Source organism: Macaca mulatta, chromosome 5, assembly GCF_049350105.2.
Source record: "Macaca mulatta isolate MMU2019108-1 chromosome 5, T2T-MMU8v2.0, whole genome shotgun sequence".
NCBI lineage: Eukaryota > Metazoa > Chordata > Mammalia > Primates > Cercopithecidae > Macaca > Macaca mulatta.
Window position 1 is genome coordinate 136,483,347 of NC_133410.1, and position 17,774 is coordinate 136,501,120.

General features: G+C 37.8%; 1 protein-coding gene across 2 annotated transcripts in view; it reads left to right on the forward strand.

Moving 5' to 3' along the window:
* The first annotated feature begins 5,171 nt into the window (after positions 1–5,171).
* Positions 5,172–17,774, forward strand: part of SLC25A31 (solute carrier family 25 member 31) — a 33,177-nt gene continuing 20,574 nt past the window's right edge. Inside the window, exon 1 of one of the 2 annotated variants that reach the window (XM_015138967.3) lies at positions 5,172–5,565. In XM_015138967.3, coding sequence (XP_014994453.1) covers positions 5,334–5,565 — 232 coding nt within the window. In that variant the 5' untranslated portion in view covers positions 5,172–5,333. 2 annotated transcript variants of the gene reach the window in all.

Here is a 17,774-nt window from a genome sequence, read left to right on the forward strand (position 1 = left end):
TGAATAAATGTAGCTGTTGATCACCTCAGATTTTCATACAAACTGAACTAAGTTAGGGTTTTATCATAGGGTACTTTTTGTTTCATTTAATGAAATTTTGATGTGTTGAACTGCTTTCCTGGTGTCAGAGAAACATGAGACCATCACTCAATAATGGAAATAAAAAGGCAGAGCAGACTACTGATCTTAATAAAAAGAAAATTATTTGCTGTATTGTAGATGTGCACTGTAATTTCCATGTTAAAGAGGCACTGCATTTTTAAGAAATAAAATCACACATCTTATTTTTTCATTTCTAAATGGATATTGAACTAAGCTCTGTAGGCAAACTTAGCTGCCTATTTTTCCAAATATGTTCAGAAGCACATCTGAAACATCAAACTGATTATCAGACAATAAAGTGCCTAATACTTTATTAAATAAAGGGGGACAAGATGATAGTGCAGATATCCTAGAAATATGCTTTAGAAGACACAGAAACATTGTTAAGTTGAATTTCATTAGTATCATGCAAATGTTCCCTTCCACCACCGACTATTAATGTGAAAAATGATATATAGCTAGCGTTTTTTAAAATATCAAATTCTCATTATCATGTTTTAGCCCCCCAAAATTACATTTTAGACTCTTACTTTCTCTCCCTCTCCCCTTTCTTTAGCTCTTGTTTTTGTCTTGCCAGAGAAGTGTAGCTAGTAAGGGAATGTTTCTTATTTGTGCCAAGGGACCATTGATGATGCTGTATAATGGCAAGATGGTATTTTGTAATAACTGCTTTTTTATATTTCTAATACAAATGAGCAAAGCTGTGAAACCAATTTACTAGGTTTTTCTGCTTTGAACATTATTGTACATGTTAATTCTTTCTAAACAGTGCCTGGCACATATTGCTTGCTATGAAAGTGTTAGCTGCTACTGCTACCATTTATTATTATTATTATTAAATATCCATTGGTTGAAAACCAAGTAGTCAGCTAAATCATACCTGCTACTGTACAAAATGTTGGGGAAAAGCTCAGAAAAATCATTTATCAAAAAACAGTTTTGAGAACAAGAATTTATACTTTGGATATTTTAAAATTATTAAATGTTATTGAAACTTTATGCACCAAAACTGTATGAAATAATTTTGCAGAGTTGTGTTTCTATATTCTATGTAATTAAAGCTATTTTTATACTATATTGATAGTTTTAAATAAAACTGATTTGGAGGTTTGTTTGCAGTTGTATTGCCTTTTCATGCATTCATCCAACATGTATTTATTGCATATCTACCCTGTGCCAAGCGCTGATCTGGATGCAGAGGCTATAGCAATGAATAAAAGAGCTAAAAATTCCTGCCCTCGTGGAATTTATGTTCCAATGGGAGAGGCATACCACAGACAAGATAAGTAAGTAAAATATGTAAATGCTAAAAGAAAAAATCATGAAGCAAGAGAAGGGGATATAAGATGTGGCAGACAGGGTGACCAAGGAAAGGGTTGCTGAGGTGACTGCAGACCTGAAGTGAGGAAACTAATCATGCTGATTTCTCTGGAGAGCAAAGTGAACAGAACAAAGGTCCAGAGACTACACTTTTAATATTAACATAAATCACTAGAATTTTTTTTCCTTCCCTTACCAGTAAGTAAAATCAATGCAGTAAATTACTCATTTTCAGCTCCGACCTATTGAAGAGTTGATTTAGTGCTCTTAACAAGGTTAAAAAGCTATTGGGCACAGTGGCTTACTACTGTAATCCCAGAACTTTGAAAGGCTGAGGCGGAAGGAATGCTTGAGTCCATGAGTTCAAGACAAGCTTGGGTTTGTCTTGATAGGGAGACCCCATCTCCACAAAAAATTTTAAAAATTAGCTGGATATGGTGGTCTTTGCCTGTAGTCCTAGCTACTTGGGAAGCTGAGGTGGGAGAATCACATGAGCCCAGGACTTCAAAGCTTCAGTGTGCCATGATCTTGCCATTGCACTCCAGTCTGGGTGCAGAGTGAGACCCCGTCTCAACAAAAAGTTTTTTAAAAGGTTACAAAGCTACATTTCTAAGTTGATACTTTCACTTTTGTCTGTCTTCTACCGATGAATACATGTCAGAAATAAGTTTGATATCATAAAGGAATATGATATAAACATTGGCAACTATCAAATCAAATGTTAGAGGAGGGTAGAAAGAGAAAATTGCCCTGGGGAGCCGCAGAACACTTCCTTTCTGTCCTCGGAGATGGTTCCTTTGACCTTTCTTGGCATCTTAAAAAGACACTCTTACCTGTAGTGATTCAAGTAATTTCCCCCTTAAATTTCTCCCTATGTGCCTGATAATGCTTCAAATTCCCTTGAAGGAGAATGAAACCTTTCATTTTTCAGATGTTTGCTAATAAAAAGCCAATTGTTTATTGAATTTACAATGAATTTGACAAAGGATTTTGAAGTCAATGCAATGGAAAGACTTTGTTTTGTTTAAGCCTAGGAATTAATTAATGCTTTAGACACATTAATCTGGCTGCTGCGTGTGAAAGAGAGAAACAGAGATTTGAGTTGAAAAACCCAGTTAAGAGCTGAATAAGCCGGTCGGGTGCGGTAGCTCACGCCTGTAATCCCAGCATTTTGGGAGGCCAAGGCGGGTGGATCACTTGAGGTCAGGAGTTTGAGACAAGCTTGGTCAACATGGTGAAACCCTGTCTCCACTAAAAATACAAAACTTAGCTGGGTGTTATGGTAGATGCCTATAATCCCAGCTATTTGGGAGGCGGAGGCAGGAGAATTGCTTGAAACCCGGGTTTCAGTGAGCCAATATTGCACCACTGAATTCCAGCCTGGGCAACAGAGCGAGACTCTGTCTCAAAAAAAAGTTGAATAAGCCACCATGGAAAGGAAGTAGCACCAAACATATATCAGTAGGACTTGCCAATTGATTTTATGTGAGGTAATCAAAATATTGACAACATTCCTGGTCTGGAATCCTGACCTAAATGGTTTTTTACTAGTGACAAGTACTAGTAGAAGGGTTATAACACACTTAAGACAAAGGAAAAATTAGAACCTAACATTCAAAAAAAGCTAAAAACTCATCTCACATTTTATAGACGTGTTGTAAGGCTCTGCAGGTCCTACAGAGTAAGAGGTGATAAGATGGGATCTCCATTTATTTAAAACCACCAAACAAGCTGTAAAAAGGGATATATTAAATGTTATTATAGAAGGATCTCCACGATATATTAAGTGAAAAAAGTGAGGTGGAAGAAAAAGACAAATGTTATGTACAGGCTAGATGTACCTCTACTGAGTATTTTTGCCAAAAGAAGTCAAACCTGAATCTGCCAACCGCCTCTAAATGAGTTCTCAAAGTGCAGTGTGGAAAACCCCTCTGTGTCACGGAGACAGGAACACCGTGAGGTCAAAGGTATTTTCTTAAACGATACTATTATTTGCCTTTTTCACTTTCATTCTGTCCTGAATAAACTGGAGTTTTCAGTGGCTACATATGTGATATTGCAACAGACTGAATGCAAAAGCAGTAATGTGAATCTAGCTGCCTTTTATTAAGCCAGACATTAGAGATTCAAAAATATAAAACAATACTATTTTTCTACTACATTTTTTATTTAAAAGTCTTACTTATACTATCCTGTAATGGATTATTTTTATTTTAAATGAATTAAATGTTTTTAAATTGTGTTTTAATTTCTGAGTGGTAAATGCCAATATACATAACAAAAACAGAAGGTTCATTGTGTCTTCAATAATTTTTTTTAAGAGACAGGGCCCTGCTCTGTTGCCCAGGCTGGAGTGCAGTGGTGAGATCATAGCTCACGCAGCCTCCAACTCCTGAGATCAAGCAATCCTCCTGTCTCAGCCTCCTGAGTAGCTATACTTAGGACTACAGGCTTGTGCAGCCATGCCCAGGTTTTTTTTTTTGTTTTTTTTTTTTTTTTTTTGTAAAGGAGGGGTCTCACTATGTTTCCCAGGCTGGACTTGGCCCAAAGTTTTGGGATTACTGGTACCTGGCCTTCAATAATTTTTCAGTGAATAAAGAGGGGTCCCACAGTCGAAAAGTTTGTGAACTACTCTTCTAGATAGGTCATTGGCCCTCAACCCTAGAATTAGAATTACTTCAAACATTAGAATTACCTGGAGAATTTAAATACTGATGCCAGGCCTCACTTCTAGACGTCCTGATTTAATGGGCAGGGCCTAATCCCAAGCATCAATTTGAAAAACAAAACAAAACACCACTCATCCCTTTGAATGTGCAGTCTGGATTGAGAACCACTGCTCTGGATATTATCAATTTAAATACAATATGAAAAAGAAGAACATGTATTATGCTATGGGGGCACAATCAGCAAAACGACACAGAAAGTGACTAGACAAAGGATCCCTGCTTAATTAAAGGAACGGATTAAAGCAATTTCCAAGAGAATTTGAAGGATTAACAGGCACATAGGGAGAAATTTAAGGGGAACATTACTTGAATCACACTACAAATAAGACTGTCTTTTTTAAGATGCCAAGAAAGGTCAAAGGAACCATCTCTGGTCAAAGAGAACATAACGGATTAAAGTGATTAAGAAAATGAAGGGGATAATACTGGTAATTAAACTAAATTCTGGCCGGTGGCTCACGCCTGTAATCCCAGCACTTTGGGAGGCGGAGGCGGGTGGCTTACAAGGTCAGGAGATTGAGACCAGCCTGGCTAACAAGGTGAAACCCCGTCTCTACTAAAAATACAAAATAATTAGCCTGGTGTGGTGGCGGGTGCCTGTAGTCCCACCTACTCTGGAGGCTGAGCCAGGAGAATGGCAAGAACCCGGCAGGAGGAGGTTGCAGTGAGCCGAGATGGCGCCACTGCACTCCAGCCTGGGTGACTATGTCTCCAAAAAAAATAAACAAATAAAAAATAAAAATAAAAAACTAAATTCTGTTAATCTCACACCGCTGGTTGACTGCTCTGGCCTAGTCTCAGCTACTAAATTTCTTCATACAGAACTGGCTCTCCTGGGTCCCTCCACTCACTTTTCCTGCTCGGTGCTCACGGCCTCCAGACCCCTCCCTCATCAGAAAGCCCAGGTTCCGCTAGTAGAAGTGCGCAGGCGTCACCGCGCATCCAGAAGCCACGTGTCAGGAGTCACGTGTCAGGTGCCACGTGTCAGGAGCCTAGTGGCTGGAGGCCGTTGGAGCGCCTGCGCAGCTTTTCCGAACGCCCCACGCCGGCGCGCAGCTCTCCCAGCGTCCCAAGAGCCACTTTCTCGCCAGGACGATGCTACAGCGGTTTTCAGCTTCCCTTCATCGTCGCTCCCACACTCATTTTTAGCCACTGCTGCCGGTTTTTATATCCTTCTCCATCATGCATCGTGAGCCTCCAAAGAAGAAGGCAGAAAAGCGGCTGTTTGACGCCTCGTCTTTCGGGAAGGACCTTCTGGCCGGTGGAGTCGCGGCAGCTGTGTCCAAGACAGCGGTGGCGCCCATCGAGCGGGTGAAGCTGCTGCTGCAAGTGCAGGCGTCGTCGAAGCAGATCAGCCCGGAGGCGCGGTACAAAGGCATGGTGGACTGCCTGGTACGGATTCCTCGCGAGCAGGGTGCGTAAAGGCAGGCCGCCCCGTCAGCCTCTCCCGGCGCCCCCATCGGCTTCCCAGAGAAGAGGGGTGGCTGGGAGGGGCACGATTGTGGGCCCCACAACCATGGTTACAGCTGTCGGTAATGAATTTGCTTCTTACCCTTCCAGAATTTAGTTTCTGAACCTAACAGGCTCTGTTTTTCCAGGGCTGCCTTGGTCCTGACCAAGTCCTGGTACAGGGGAAACCACTGTCTTATCTTTATCTAATCTGCTGCAGCGCGATTTACACCTTGGTGCACCTGTACCAGGTCCAAAAGGAAAGTGGTTGACCTCCCAGGATTGAGGGAGATGCCCTTAGGCACTCTGCTATAACTAGTGTTGTAAGTTGCTTAAATATTTGTTGGTATAATCACCCCACTATGCTCCAGAGTTGGCAACAGAGCGAGACCTTGTCTCAAAAACTGTATGTGTATTTGTTGAAATAGTACGTCTAAGAGAAGTACGAATATGGAAGCACTGGGGCCTCCCAGTACTCTGAAACCTGTTAGTGAAAAGAGGTTCTGCTTATTCTTGAACTACTGAAGACCAAGGAGGCACTTCGTTCTGCCCAAAATTCAAGGGGACGCTAAAACACACACACACACACGCACACACACACGCTAAAACACACACACAAACACACACACACACGCTAAAACACACACACACACAAACACACACGCTAAAACACACACACACACACACACACACACACACACACACACACCCCCTCACCCTCTCAGTCATCAAGATAAAAAGTATTTTAAGGCCAGGTGCGGTGGCTCGCGCCTATAATCCTAGCACTTTGGAAAGCTCAAGAGTTCTAGACGAGCCTGGCTAACATGTTGAAACCCCATCTCTACTAAATATACAAAAATTAGCCGGGCATGGTGGCGCACGCCTGTAGTCCCAACTACTTGGGGGACACGATGCGGGGGTTTCAGGGAGCCCACATGGCGCCACCTCACTCCAGACTGGATGACGGAGTGAGACCCTGTCTCAAAAAAACAAAACTTTAGGGTCCTTCCCTTTCCGAAGCCCCTTTCTTTCACTAGAGAGAGAGCTGTTCTCTTTTCTCTTTATTTTGTCTGTTAAACCTCCACTCCTAAAAACAGGAAAAAAAAAAATCTTTGAACTATTTTAATACAATCTTTTAAAAAATCAAGTCATGCAAAAAAAATTCATAACCAACACAATATATACAAGTTTAAAACAAAGATGGGATCAGTATTACCAGCTTTTCTTTTTGCATCAAGTGCTGTCCTTATTTAAAATTTCATTTTTGTTAATCATGAATTTTCTCTATTAATATTGTAATGATTTAAAGGAATAAATAACAAAAGTGCTTGTGAGCCATCGCTGCAAAATGGCTCCCAAGTTAGCTAAAGGGATAAGTTTATCAGATATTTTTTATAATCCACCCATATAGTTGGGTTTAATAGAAAAATCTGTATGATCTTTTAAAAAGAAATAGACCTATTTATTGTGTATCCTCAACAAGAAATGAAGTGGCTTCAACTCCAGCGCAGACCTTTCTTTTAGTCCTGTTCTAGGGCCAGATAATGTCCCATTCAAAAAAGCACCTTGTCCCTGGGAATGCTAGGGATGTGGTTACAACTCTTCCAGACCTGTGGCGTGGAGTATATGGGGTAAGGGGTAGAAACTTAATGCATCGTCTGGGAGCTAAGCTCGGATCTTTCATAGTTTGCCTCTCTTCACTCTTTCATTTAATTAAAGCAAGCTTCTCATTTTGCCTGAGATTTTTTCAGGAAAAGCAAGGAACCTGTCTCTTCTTCATTTATATTCTAAGACTTCTGAAGAGAAGTAGGGGCCTGTTATTGGCTTTTCTGCTTTAAATATTTTGTCAGGTAAAATGAAGTATTCTGATCAGTTAGGGCTGACTAGTGCTAATTTATTTTATATTTTAAATGTTTTTCACAATATTTAAACCTAAACATATTCAGTATGGCTCTTGTAAGTTCATGTCATTCTCAAATTTATCCTGGTCCCTGCTTTCTTTACCTTCCAAGATGAGAGCATCATTAAGTAGAACTTGAAGATGTTTTCTGTTATATATAAAGCTTTATGAAGGTACCATGGTGTATCCTATGCTAAGAGATCAGTAATTTACAACAAGGATACTATTGCCATCTAGAGGCAGTTTTGGAAACTTGTGGGGCAATTTTTTTTATTTAGCACAAAGATAGAGGGTTATAATCGTACATTACAATGATATGAAAGGCAAGGGGCCAGGGATGTTAAACATCCTGCTGCTATATCCCAGCCAGTCATACACAGTGAAGATTTATCCTGCAACCTGAATGACTTTTAGATCTCCCCTTGCATATTCGTGTAGCAGTGAAACATGTTTATGATTCTCTAAGCCTAGAAATAACTTAACTCTGATTTACTTATAAACACACATTGTCTGGGGCATGGTTTTAGTATACACTGATTCCAGTAATGCAGCTACCATATAAGGAAGTAGAGGAAAGATTGTACTTTCTTCTCTTCAGAAGTTTACTAAGAGTTGTTCATGGTTGCAAAAACTCATGTCAGCAACTCTGCTTATAGTATTTGGTCATTTATATAGGTTGAGTATCCGAAAAGCGTGGGACCAAAAGTTTTGGATTTTTTTATTTTTTCAGATTTTAGAATATTCGCATTATATTTACCAGATGAGCATCCCTAATTTAAAATCCAAAATGCTCTAATAAGCATTTCCTGTGCCCATCATGTCAGTGCTCAAAAAGTTTCAGATTTTGGAGAATTTTGGATTTTTGGATTAGTGATGCTCAACCTGTGTCATCTGTATTTGTAGCTATTGAATCTATGATGATTGTATGTGTACTTGTACACGTACTTATTTGACATATTTCAAAATGTCAATATGCAGTTAATTACAAATGATTCTTTAAAAGTAGAAGCAAGCTTGACATATTTTGGTATGGTCATGACCTACCAACTTACTTATTTTAAAACATAAATTTCTTGCAATTTGCCTTCTCTTTCTTCTTTGAAAGTCAAGGCACATGCCCATCTCAAGTGTTCTGAAGATTGTTTTTATGTTTTCTCTAATTTTATTCACAACTTGTCCTTTCTTTAGGCAATGTAAAATGAGCTGGAGGAAGAGACATGAACTCAGAATTCACATATAGATGCTCTCTAGTTTCTTACCTTATCTCTGCTTTCTTTCCATTACAAGGATAGATCTCTGTATTCTTGCCTTGAGTATAGCTTTAAATATTGCTTTGAGTGTGTTTTGACACTTTTATAGGCTTTTCTTGGCTTATGAAAACTTCTGGATTTATCCTTATGTTATTCTTAAAGATTTATTATATTCTTTAATTGGTTCTATCACCTTCCAGCTTTGTATGTGTACTTCTATTTAATGCTGTTTAAACCTTTATTATGCAAATAATGCATAATTATTGTAGAAAATTAGCAAATACAAAGAAGCAAAAAAAAAAATAACATTACTGCTAAAGTCACCATAGTTAACATTTTGGTTTTTCACTGAGCAAAATATGCATATGTAAATATATGTTTAATCAAAGAAACTGTCTTATTAGTATATTGTAAGTGTAGCCTTTTAAAGAACTGATCTTCTGGGTGTGGTGGCTCATGCCTGTAATCCCAGCACTTTGGGAGGCAGAGGTGGGCAGATCACTTGAGGCCAGGAGTTCAAGATCAGCCTGGCCGAGATGGTGAAACCCCATCTCTACTAAAAATACAAAAATTAGCTGGGCATGGTGGCGCATACCTGTAGTCCCAGTTACCTGGGAAGCTGAAGCACAAGAATCACTTGAACCTGGGAGGCACAGGCTTCAGTGAGCCAAGACTGTGCCACTGCACTCCAGCCTGGGTGACAGAGCAAGACTGTCTCAAAAAAAAAAAAAAAAAAAAAAGATCCATACAGTCTCATTGTTACAAGCCTATCAGAAGTCTTCTCTTTTAGGAGCTCATGTCATGAGTTTATCAGCTTTCATCTAAGCGTTTCCCAAACCCATTTTTCTGAAGACTTAGAACAGTGAGTTTTTTTAATATCCTATGGTCCATCTTGAAGATGCTATTTTGGAGTATGGGAAGAAAATACTAGGTATTTTACTTATATGTACTTTAAGTAAAATACAAAATAAATTTTACTGATATTTAATATATAAATTGGCATTGTCACCTGTGCTTGGGCCCAATGTCAGTTACATATCACAGGACATTAAGGGATCCTGAAAAAACGAGTGGGAGTTATACAGGGTAGAGGGAATGACAAGCACCCTTCCTCAAGAATATATTATTGGTTATGTTTGCCCAATTAAGTGAATTTATAGATTCTGTTATCAGGTTTTAACTAAATCCTCAAAACATGGACAAAACTTTGAAAAAGATTCTGCCATGAAAACCAAACCAAGGATAACACCAGTATCAAATGATGAACCACAAGAAAAAGACATAGCTGATGCCATTTACTCCAAGCAATGGCACTGATGCCATTTACTCCAAGAAATGGCATATTATTTCATCATTCAGATTATATTCAGTGTAGAAACAATGACAGTCTAATTGGACCTGAGACAAGAAGACTCTTTGAAATATAGATTCCTATATACTGTTCTTAAAAATGAACCTCACCCTAGCAGTGCCTTGAGATAATAGCAAATGATGGTGTGAAAACATCATAATTAGCAAGATATTTGAAAATATTGTTTTTCATCTTTTAAATAAATATTTAACTTTGCTCTAGTATCATCTAACATTCAAGTTTCCCTTACAACGCTATCGAAATAGCCTTTTATTATTTCCAATCTTCATATATTGTTTTTTTCTTTACAGTTTTTTATTGCTAACAGACATAGTTATTTGCTACCTATCTTCCTGGTCCCTCCCTCTTAAGATGTAAGCTCCGTAAGATCAGGAACATTGTTCCTAGTGCTATCTCCAGCAGGCACAAAATGTCTGCTGTGGAGGAGGTACCAAATAAAAGTTTTTAAATGAAAAATCTTTATCTCATTCTTTAATTTATATTTTGGGTATGTTTTACAGATGTACATAATATGGTAGTATAGTTGCAAAGGTATATAATTTATTAATGTATACTATTTGGAAGTCATGCAGACTTTTTTTTAACTGATAGGCATATCATCAAAAGATGTTGAACCTTCTCTGCAAAAAAAAAAAAAGTCGGTTTAGACTATGTATCCAAATATGCCTAACATTCTTGTTCTTGGCAAGGCCAGCCAATAAATGGCCCAGTAACTTTTTCCTGTCCCTTTTATTTCAATTCTTATTTATTTGTTCAAAATTAGGTTCAGAGCAGGTTTTTCTCATCCTTTTTAAATATCGAAGAAATTTTTTTCTTAGGAATTAGGTCAGAAACTTTTAAACTTTTATTTATTTATTTTTACTTTTAACAGAGAAAGAGGTCAACATCACTATATTTTTCTGTACCAATTTTGTGATCTATATTAGGAAACCATCCATTTATTCTGTATGACTAGAGAGTCAAAACATTCCTGCCATTGTATCACTTCTGCTTTAACCTTGTTTTATTCTAACCAAAAAGTACTGTTTTATCCAAAATGGATTTTTATATAGCGGCATTAGAAGTGCAGTAACACTAGACCTGGAGTTAAATGGACCTAGAACCAAGTCTCAGCCTTTCCCATACCTTGTAACTTTGAACAGTTTTTATTTAACCTTTCTCAGCCCCAGTTTCCTCAGCGGTATACTGGTATAATAACTATACCTATCTGATATGGTGATATGGTAGTTGTGAGAATTAAAGAAGATAATGCATGTAAAATATTCAACGTGTGTCTATACCATAGTTAGTGCTCAAGTAATTGTAACTAATGTGTATGTGTGTGTTTCTGAATTTGTAAACATGTATTCCAGATGTTCATTTGTAAATGAAATAATTTGGGATAAACTTGCATTACACATAGAGTAGATTTTGTAATCTATCCAAGGGAACTGGAACCTATGTAGTGCATAGCATATCTAAGTAGAGTTGAATTAAAACGCTGAAACCTGACTCCCAAATATAGTTAGAAATGCATTCAGAATTTTACTTAGGGGCTCCTCCTGCGTCGTACTCTTAGCAGGGACATTGGAGTTTCTAACAGCAAGGTACAGCAGGGGCAAAGAAGGAAATAAGAATAAGATGTTTTAGTGTGATCTATGGCAAAAGAGGTTAAAACATGAGTTCTTAACCTGACACCTGGAGCTTCAGGGAATTCAAGAATTCTGTGACATCTATGTAAAACTATTTTATGTATGTGAGATTTTGTATTTTTTCTGGCCTAACCCATTAAGAATTGCCACTGTACTACTTTAACAGTTTTCCTATTACACTTCTAGGGATTTGTTTGTAAATTTTCATTGAGATATTGACATTTCTTTTGATATAAATGGTTTCATTCGTGCAAATACAATTTTTCTCGAAGGAACACATTCTTCAGCCAACTCTAGCAAACCTCTTTAGTCATAAATCTGACACTCTGTCATCATGGTCTCATGTTAGTTTCCAGATGTCTTTATCATTAAAACCTTCTGTTTATGTTCAGTACACTAGTCAAAGTTACAAACCTTTCTACTACTTTTTTTTTTTAGATAGGGTCCTGCTCCATCGCCCAGGCCGGACTGCAGGGCACAATCGTGACTCAACTGCAGCCTGGAGTTTTGGTGTTCAAGAACTCCCACCTCAGCCTCCTCAGTAGCAGGGAACACAGGCCATGCCACCATGGCAGCTAAGTTTGTTTGGCGTTTGTTTTTTTTAGAGACAGGGTCTCACTGTGTTACTCAGGCTGGTCTCAAACTTCTGGCCTCAAGCAGTTCTTCCTCTTCAGCCTTCCAAGTCATTGGGGTTATAGGCATGAGCCACCATGCCTGGTTTGTACTACTATTATATATGATACTCATTTTTATATACTCAGCAATATAATCATAATTACAGAATTATAACTAATAACTCCTAGTCTGAAACCCATAATATCTCATACCAGTCAGCTGAATTGGCCATTTCCAAAGTGGCCATTAATAGTTAAAAAGTGATGTGTAAAATAGGCTTCAAAAGAGCCAGATTATTAGTTTTTTCCTTTAAACAGCTGATTTCAATTTTTTTTTTTAGGACAGGGTCTCACTCTGTCCCCCAGGCTGAAGTGTGGTGGCACAATCACAGCTCAGTGCAGCCTTGGCCTCCCAGGGTCAAGCGATTCCCACCCCGGATTTAAGCATTTCTCATTCCTCAGCCTCCTGAGTAGCTGAGACTACAGACGTGCACCCCCATACCCAGCTAATTTTTTGTATTTTAGTAGAGATAGATTTCAGCGTGTTGCCCAGGCTGGTCTCAAATTAAGCTCAGGCAATCTACCTAGCTCAGCCTCCCAAAGTGCTACAATTATAGGTGTGAGCCACCATGCCTGGCTGAAATTGTTTAATTTTCATATAATTTGTGGTTTTGAGATATCTTCTTGATATTGACTTCTATTTTTATTCTGTTGTGGTCTGAGAGTATGGTTGGTATAATTTCAGTTTTGTGTATTTATAGAGACTTGCTTTATGGCTTAGCATGTGGTCAATCTTGGAGTACGTTCCATGTGTAGAAGAGAAGAATGTAATTCTCTGGTTGATGGGTGGAGTATTCTGTAGATGTCTGTTAGGTTCGAATGGTCAAGTGTGGAATTTTATTTGTTTGTTCATTTTCTGCCTTGATGGTCTGATGCTGTTGGTGGGGTGTTAAAGTCCCCCGCTCTTATTGTGTGACTGGCTAAGTCTTTTTGTAAGTGTAGAAGTACTTGTTTTATAAATCTGAGTGGTCCAAATGTTGGGTATGTATATATTTAGGATAGTTAAATCTTCTTGTTGAATTGAACCTTTTTCATTATGTAATGCACATCTTTGTCCTTTTTATTTTTGCTGGTTTAAACTCTGTTATATCTCATATAAGAATAATGATCCCTGCTCTTTTTTGTTTTTTATTTGCATGATCCTTTTCCAACCCTTTACTTTGAGCCTGTGGGTGTCGTTACATGTGAGATTGGTCTCTTGAAGACAGCAGACAGATGCATCTTGTTTTTTATCCAACTTGTCCCTCTGTACCTTTTAAATGGGCTGGTTAGATGTTTACATTGAAGGTTAATATTTGATATGTGAGGTTTTGATCATATTGTGAATTTGTTAGCTGGTTTCTTTGTATTTTATATTGTGTGGTTGCTTTCTAGGGTCTCTTGGCTATGTTCTTAATAGTTTTTGTGGTAGTGGATATTTTTCTTTCCTTTCCATATGTAGAGCTCCCTTAAGGATCTCTTGTCACCTGGTCTGGTGGTAACCAAATTCTCTTAGCACTTGCTTGCCTGGATAAGATTTTATCTATTCTTCATGTATAAAATTTAGTTTGGTGTGATATGATATTCTTGGTTTGAATTTTTCTTTAAGAATGCTGAAAATAGGACCCCAATCTCTCCTGGCTTATAATGTTTCTGCTAAGAAGGCTACTGTTAGCTTGATGGGTTTCTCTTTGTACATGATCTGACCTTTTCCTTTAGCTCTCCTTAAGATTTTTTCTTTAGTGTTGACCTTGGACATTCCGGTGACTATATGCCTTGGTGATGTTCATTTTGTCCAGTATCTCACAGGTGTTCTCTGGATTTCTCATATCTGGACAAAGATTAGGGAAATTTTCTTGAAGTATTTCATCAAATATGTTTTTTGGATTGTTTGCTTTTTCTTTTTCTCTCTCAGGAATGCCAGTATCTTGTAGGTTTGGCTGCTTTACATAATCTTATATTTCTCAAAGACTTTGTTCATTTATTAAAATTCTTTTTTTCTGTATTTTTGTCTAACTGGGTTAGTTAAAAAGACCAGTCTTCAAGCTCTGCATTTCTTTCTTCTGCTTGGTCCAGTCAATTGATAATTTTTTAATTGTATTTTGAAATTTCTTAAGTAAGCTTTTCAATTCCATAAGATCTGATTGATTTCTTTTGAAGATGTTTATCTCTTCTTTCATTTCCCAGATTACTTTAGAAGTTTGTGTCTATTTTCAACCATCTTTTGGATCTTGTTGAGCTTCCTTGCAATTCATGCTTTGAATTCTTAGTCATTTCTGAGTTTCCATTTTGGCTAGGAACCATTGCTTGACAGCTAGTGTGATCCTTTGGTGGTGTTACATTCACATTTTTTGTGGTGCCCGATTTCTTGCCCTGTTCCTTCTCATCTGGGGACACTAGTGCTTCCAATTTTTGTAGTCATTTTAATGCAGGTAGGATTTTTTCTTCTTCTATGGGCTATGGGATCCCACCTACAGGCCAGCAGATGGCATGTACAGCTAAGTCAACTGAGGCAAACACAGCTACATATATACTTAACCCTTATTTACTGGGAGAAAGGATGGGCCAGGCTGATGATTCAGGTGAGCAGATGGTCAGAATGCCTGGAAATCTGCCTGGTTGTGGAGCAGAGACAGCCCCACTTCACCACAATGTCTGCTCAGGAAAGATGGGGCAGCTCAGACTGCTGATCATGGCAAGTAGGTGCTCTGCCTGCCTGAGTGTGAAGCTGAGAAAGCCCCATCCACACAGATCTCTGCAAAGGAAGGGTGGGGTGACTCAGGCTGCCAATGCAGGTGAGCAGGTTCTTTGAATGCCTGGAGATCTGACTGTGTATGGAGCAGAGAGGGTCCCACGGCACCACAATCTCTGCACAGAAAGGGTAGGGTGGCTCAGGCTGCTCATCTAGGTGAGTGGGTGCTCCAAATGCCTGGAGATCTCTTTGGTTTCTTTCATCAATTTTTTAAAACTTTTTGGCGTACAGATCTATCACCTCTTTGGTTAAATTTATTCCTAATGTTTTGTTTATGCTATTGTGAATGATACTGTTTTATTACTTTTTCAGGTAGTTCATTGTTAGTATGTAGAAACGTGATTGATTTTTCTGTGTTGATTTTATACCCTGAAACTTCATTGAATTATTAGTCTAATAGTTTGTTGGCATATTTAGAGTTTTCTGTATGTAAGATCATGTCATCTGCAAACAGAGACAGTTTAACTTCTTTTCAATTTGGATACTTTTCTTTCTTTTTTTTTTTTTTTCTAATTACTCTGGCTAGAACTTAAGGTACTATATTGAATCAAAGTGCAAAAGTGGATCCCTTTGTCTTATTCCTGATCTCAGAAGAAAGTTTTCAGCTTTTCTCCACAGAGTATGATGTTATCTGTGAGCTTGTCATATATGACATTTACTGTGTTACAGTACGTTGCTTCCATACCTAAGTTGTTGAAAGTTTTTATTAGGTAAAGATAAATTCTGTCAAATGCTTCTTCAGCATTTTTTGAGATGCTCATATGGTTTTTGTCCTTCATTCTGTTAATGTAGTATATCACATTTACCAATTTGTGCATGTTGAGCCATCCTTGCATCCCAAGGATAAATCCCACTTGGTTGTGGTGAATGAGCCTTTTATCACTATATTGAATTCAATTTGGTAGTATTTTGTTGAGGATTTCTGCATGTTTGTTCATTGGAATATTGGCCTGCAATTTTCTTTTCTTGTAGTATTTTGGTTGGCTTTGGTACCAGGGTAATGTTGGCCTTGAAAAAGGAATTTAGCAGAATTCAGCTGTGAAATCATCAGATCCTGGGCTTTTCTTTATTGTTAAGTTTGTGATTACTGATTCAGTCATTGTTTGTTCAAATATTTATTCATGATTCAGACTTGGTAGATTATGTTTCTATAAATTTATCAGTTTCATCTATATTATTTAATTTCTTGGTATATAATTGTTCATAGTAATCTCTTATGACCCTTTGTATTACTGTAGTATTAGTGGTAAGGTATCTTCTTTCACTTATAATTTTACTTACATGAGTCTCCTCTCTTTTTTTCTTAAGTCTAGCTAGAGGTTTGTCAATTTTGTTTATCTTCTTCTAATAAAATACCAACCAGCACTGGATCTGAAAAAAATAAACTCTTAATTTGATTGATATTTCTCTATTACTTTTTATAGTCTCTATTTCATTTATTTCTGCCATTGAAACCAGCTCAATTGGCCCATGGAACTGATGTTTAGTGTTTATCATTAATAAACCAAGAAATTGACCTTCTCAGTCTTAAAACTTGAGAAACTCGTATTTGTCATATCTGAGTTCCTTTCTCAGGAAAACAACCTTTGGGCCTCCCAGATAGTATCAAGGAACAGAAACTTACCAGATCACCACATCTGTACATTGAGACACTGACCCCTCACCTGTCATGATTGCCTGATTGATTACTTGTTGACCAAGTCATTCTTCTTATTCCTCCCTAATTCTTGCTTTCCCACACATAGTTGCATTTATTTTCTGCTATATAAACTCCTAATTTTAGTGTGTGAAAGAGACGGATTTGAGATTGATCTGTTCTCCTCAGACACAGCACCCAAAAAAGCCTTCTTCCCTGGTAATACGCATCGTCTCTATGATTGACTTTCTGTGCAATGAGCAGCAGGACCTAGACTAAACCCTTGGCATTTCGGTAACACTAATTTTTATTATTTCCCTCCTTCTTCTAACTTTGGACTTAGTTTGTTCTTTTTCTAGCTCCTTGTGGTATAATATTAGGTTATTTGAGATCTTTCTTCTTTATAACACATGCATTTATTGCTATAAACTTCTCTCTTAACTGCTTTTGATGCATCTATAAGTGTTGGTATGTTGTGTTTCAGTTTTATCCCAAGATTTAATTTTCCTGTTCATTTCTTCTTTGACCCATTGGTTGTTAAGAGCATGTTGTTTAATTTCCACGTATTTGTGAACTTTTTAATTATCTTCCTGTTCAAAAATTGTTAGAGCAGTTTCTTTTTTAATAAAGCATCTATTATAATAATTTTAGAACTTTTCTGTGATTTGTTTCTCCAGAAATCCAGGCCTAGAGTAGAGTTTTGGAGTCAGACAGAAAGCCTGATTTTAAATCTTGGTTGGCTAGTAATCCTCAGACAGTTTTTCTTTTTTCTTTTCTTTTTTTTTTTTTTTTTTTTGTTTTAAAGACAGGTTCTCATTCTGTCACCCATGCTGGAATGTGGTTGTGTGATCATAGCTCACTGCGGCCTCTACATCCTCAGCTCAAGAAATCCTCTTACTTCAGCCTCCTAAGTAGTTGGAACTACAGGCATGTGCCACTGCACATGGCTAATTTATTTTTTTAATTTTTTGTAGAGATGC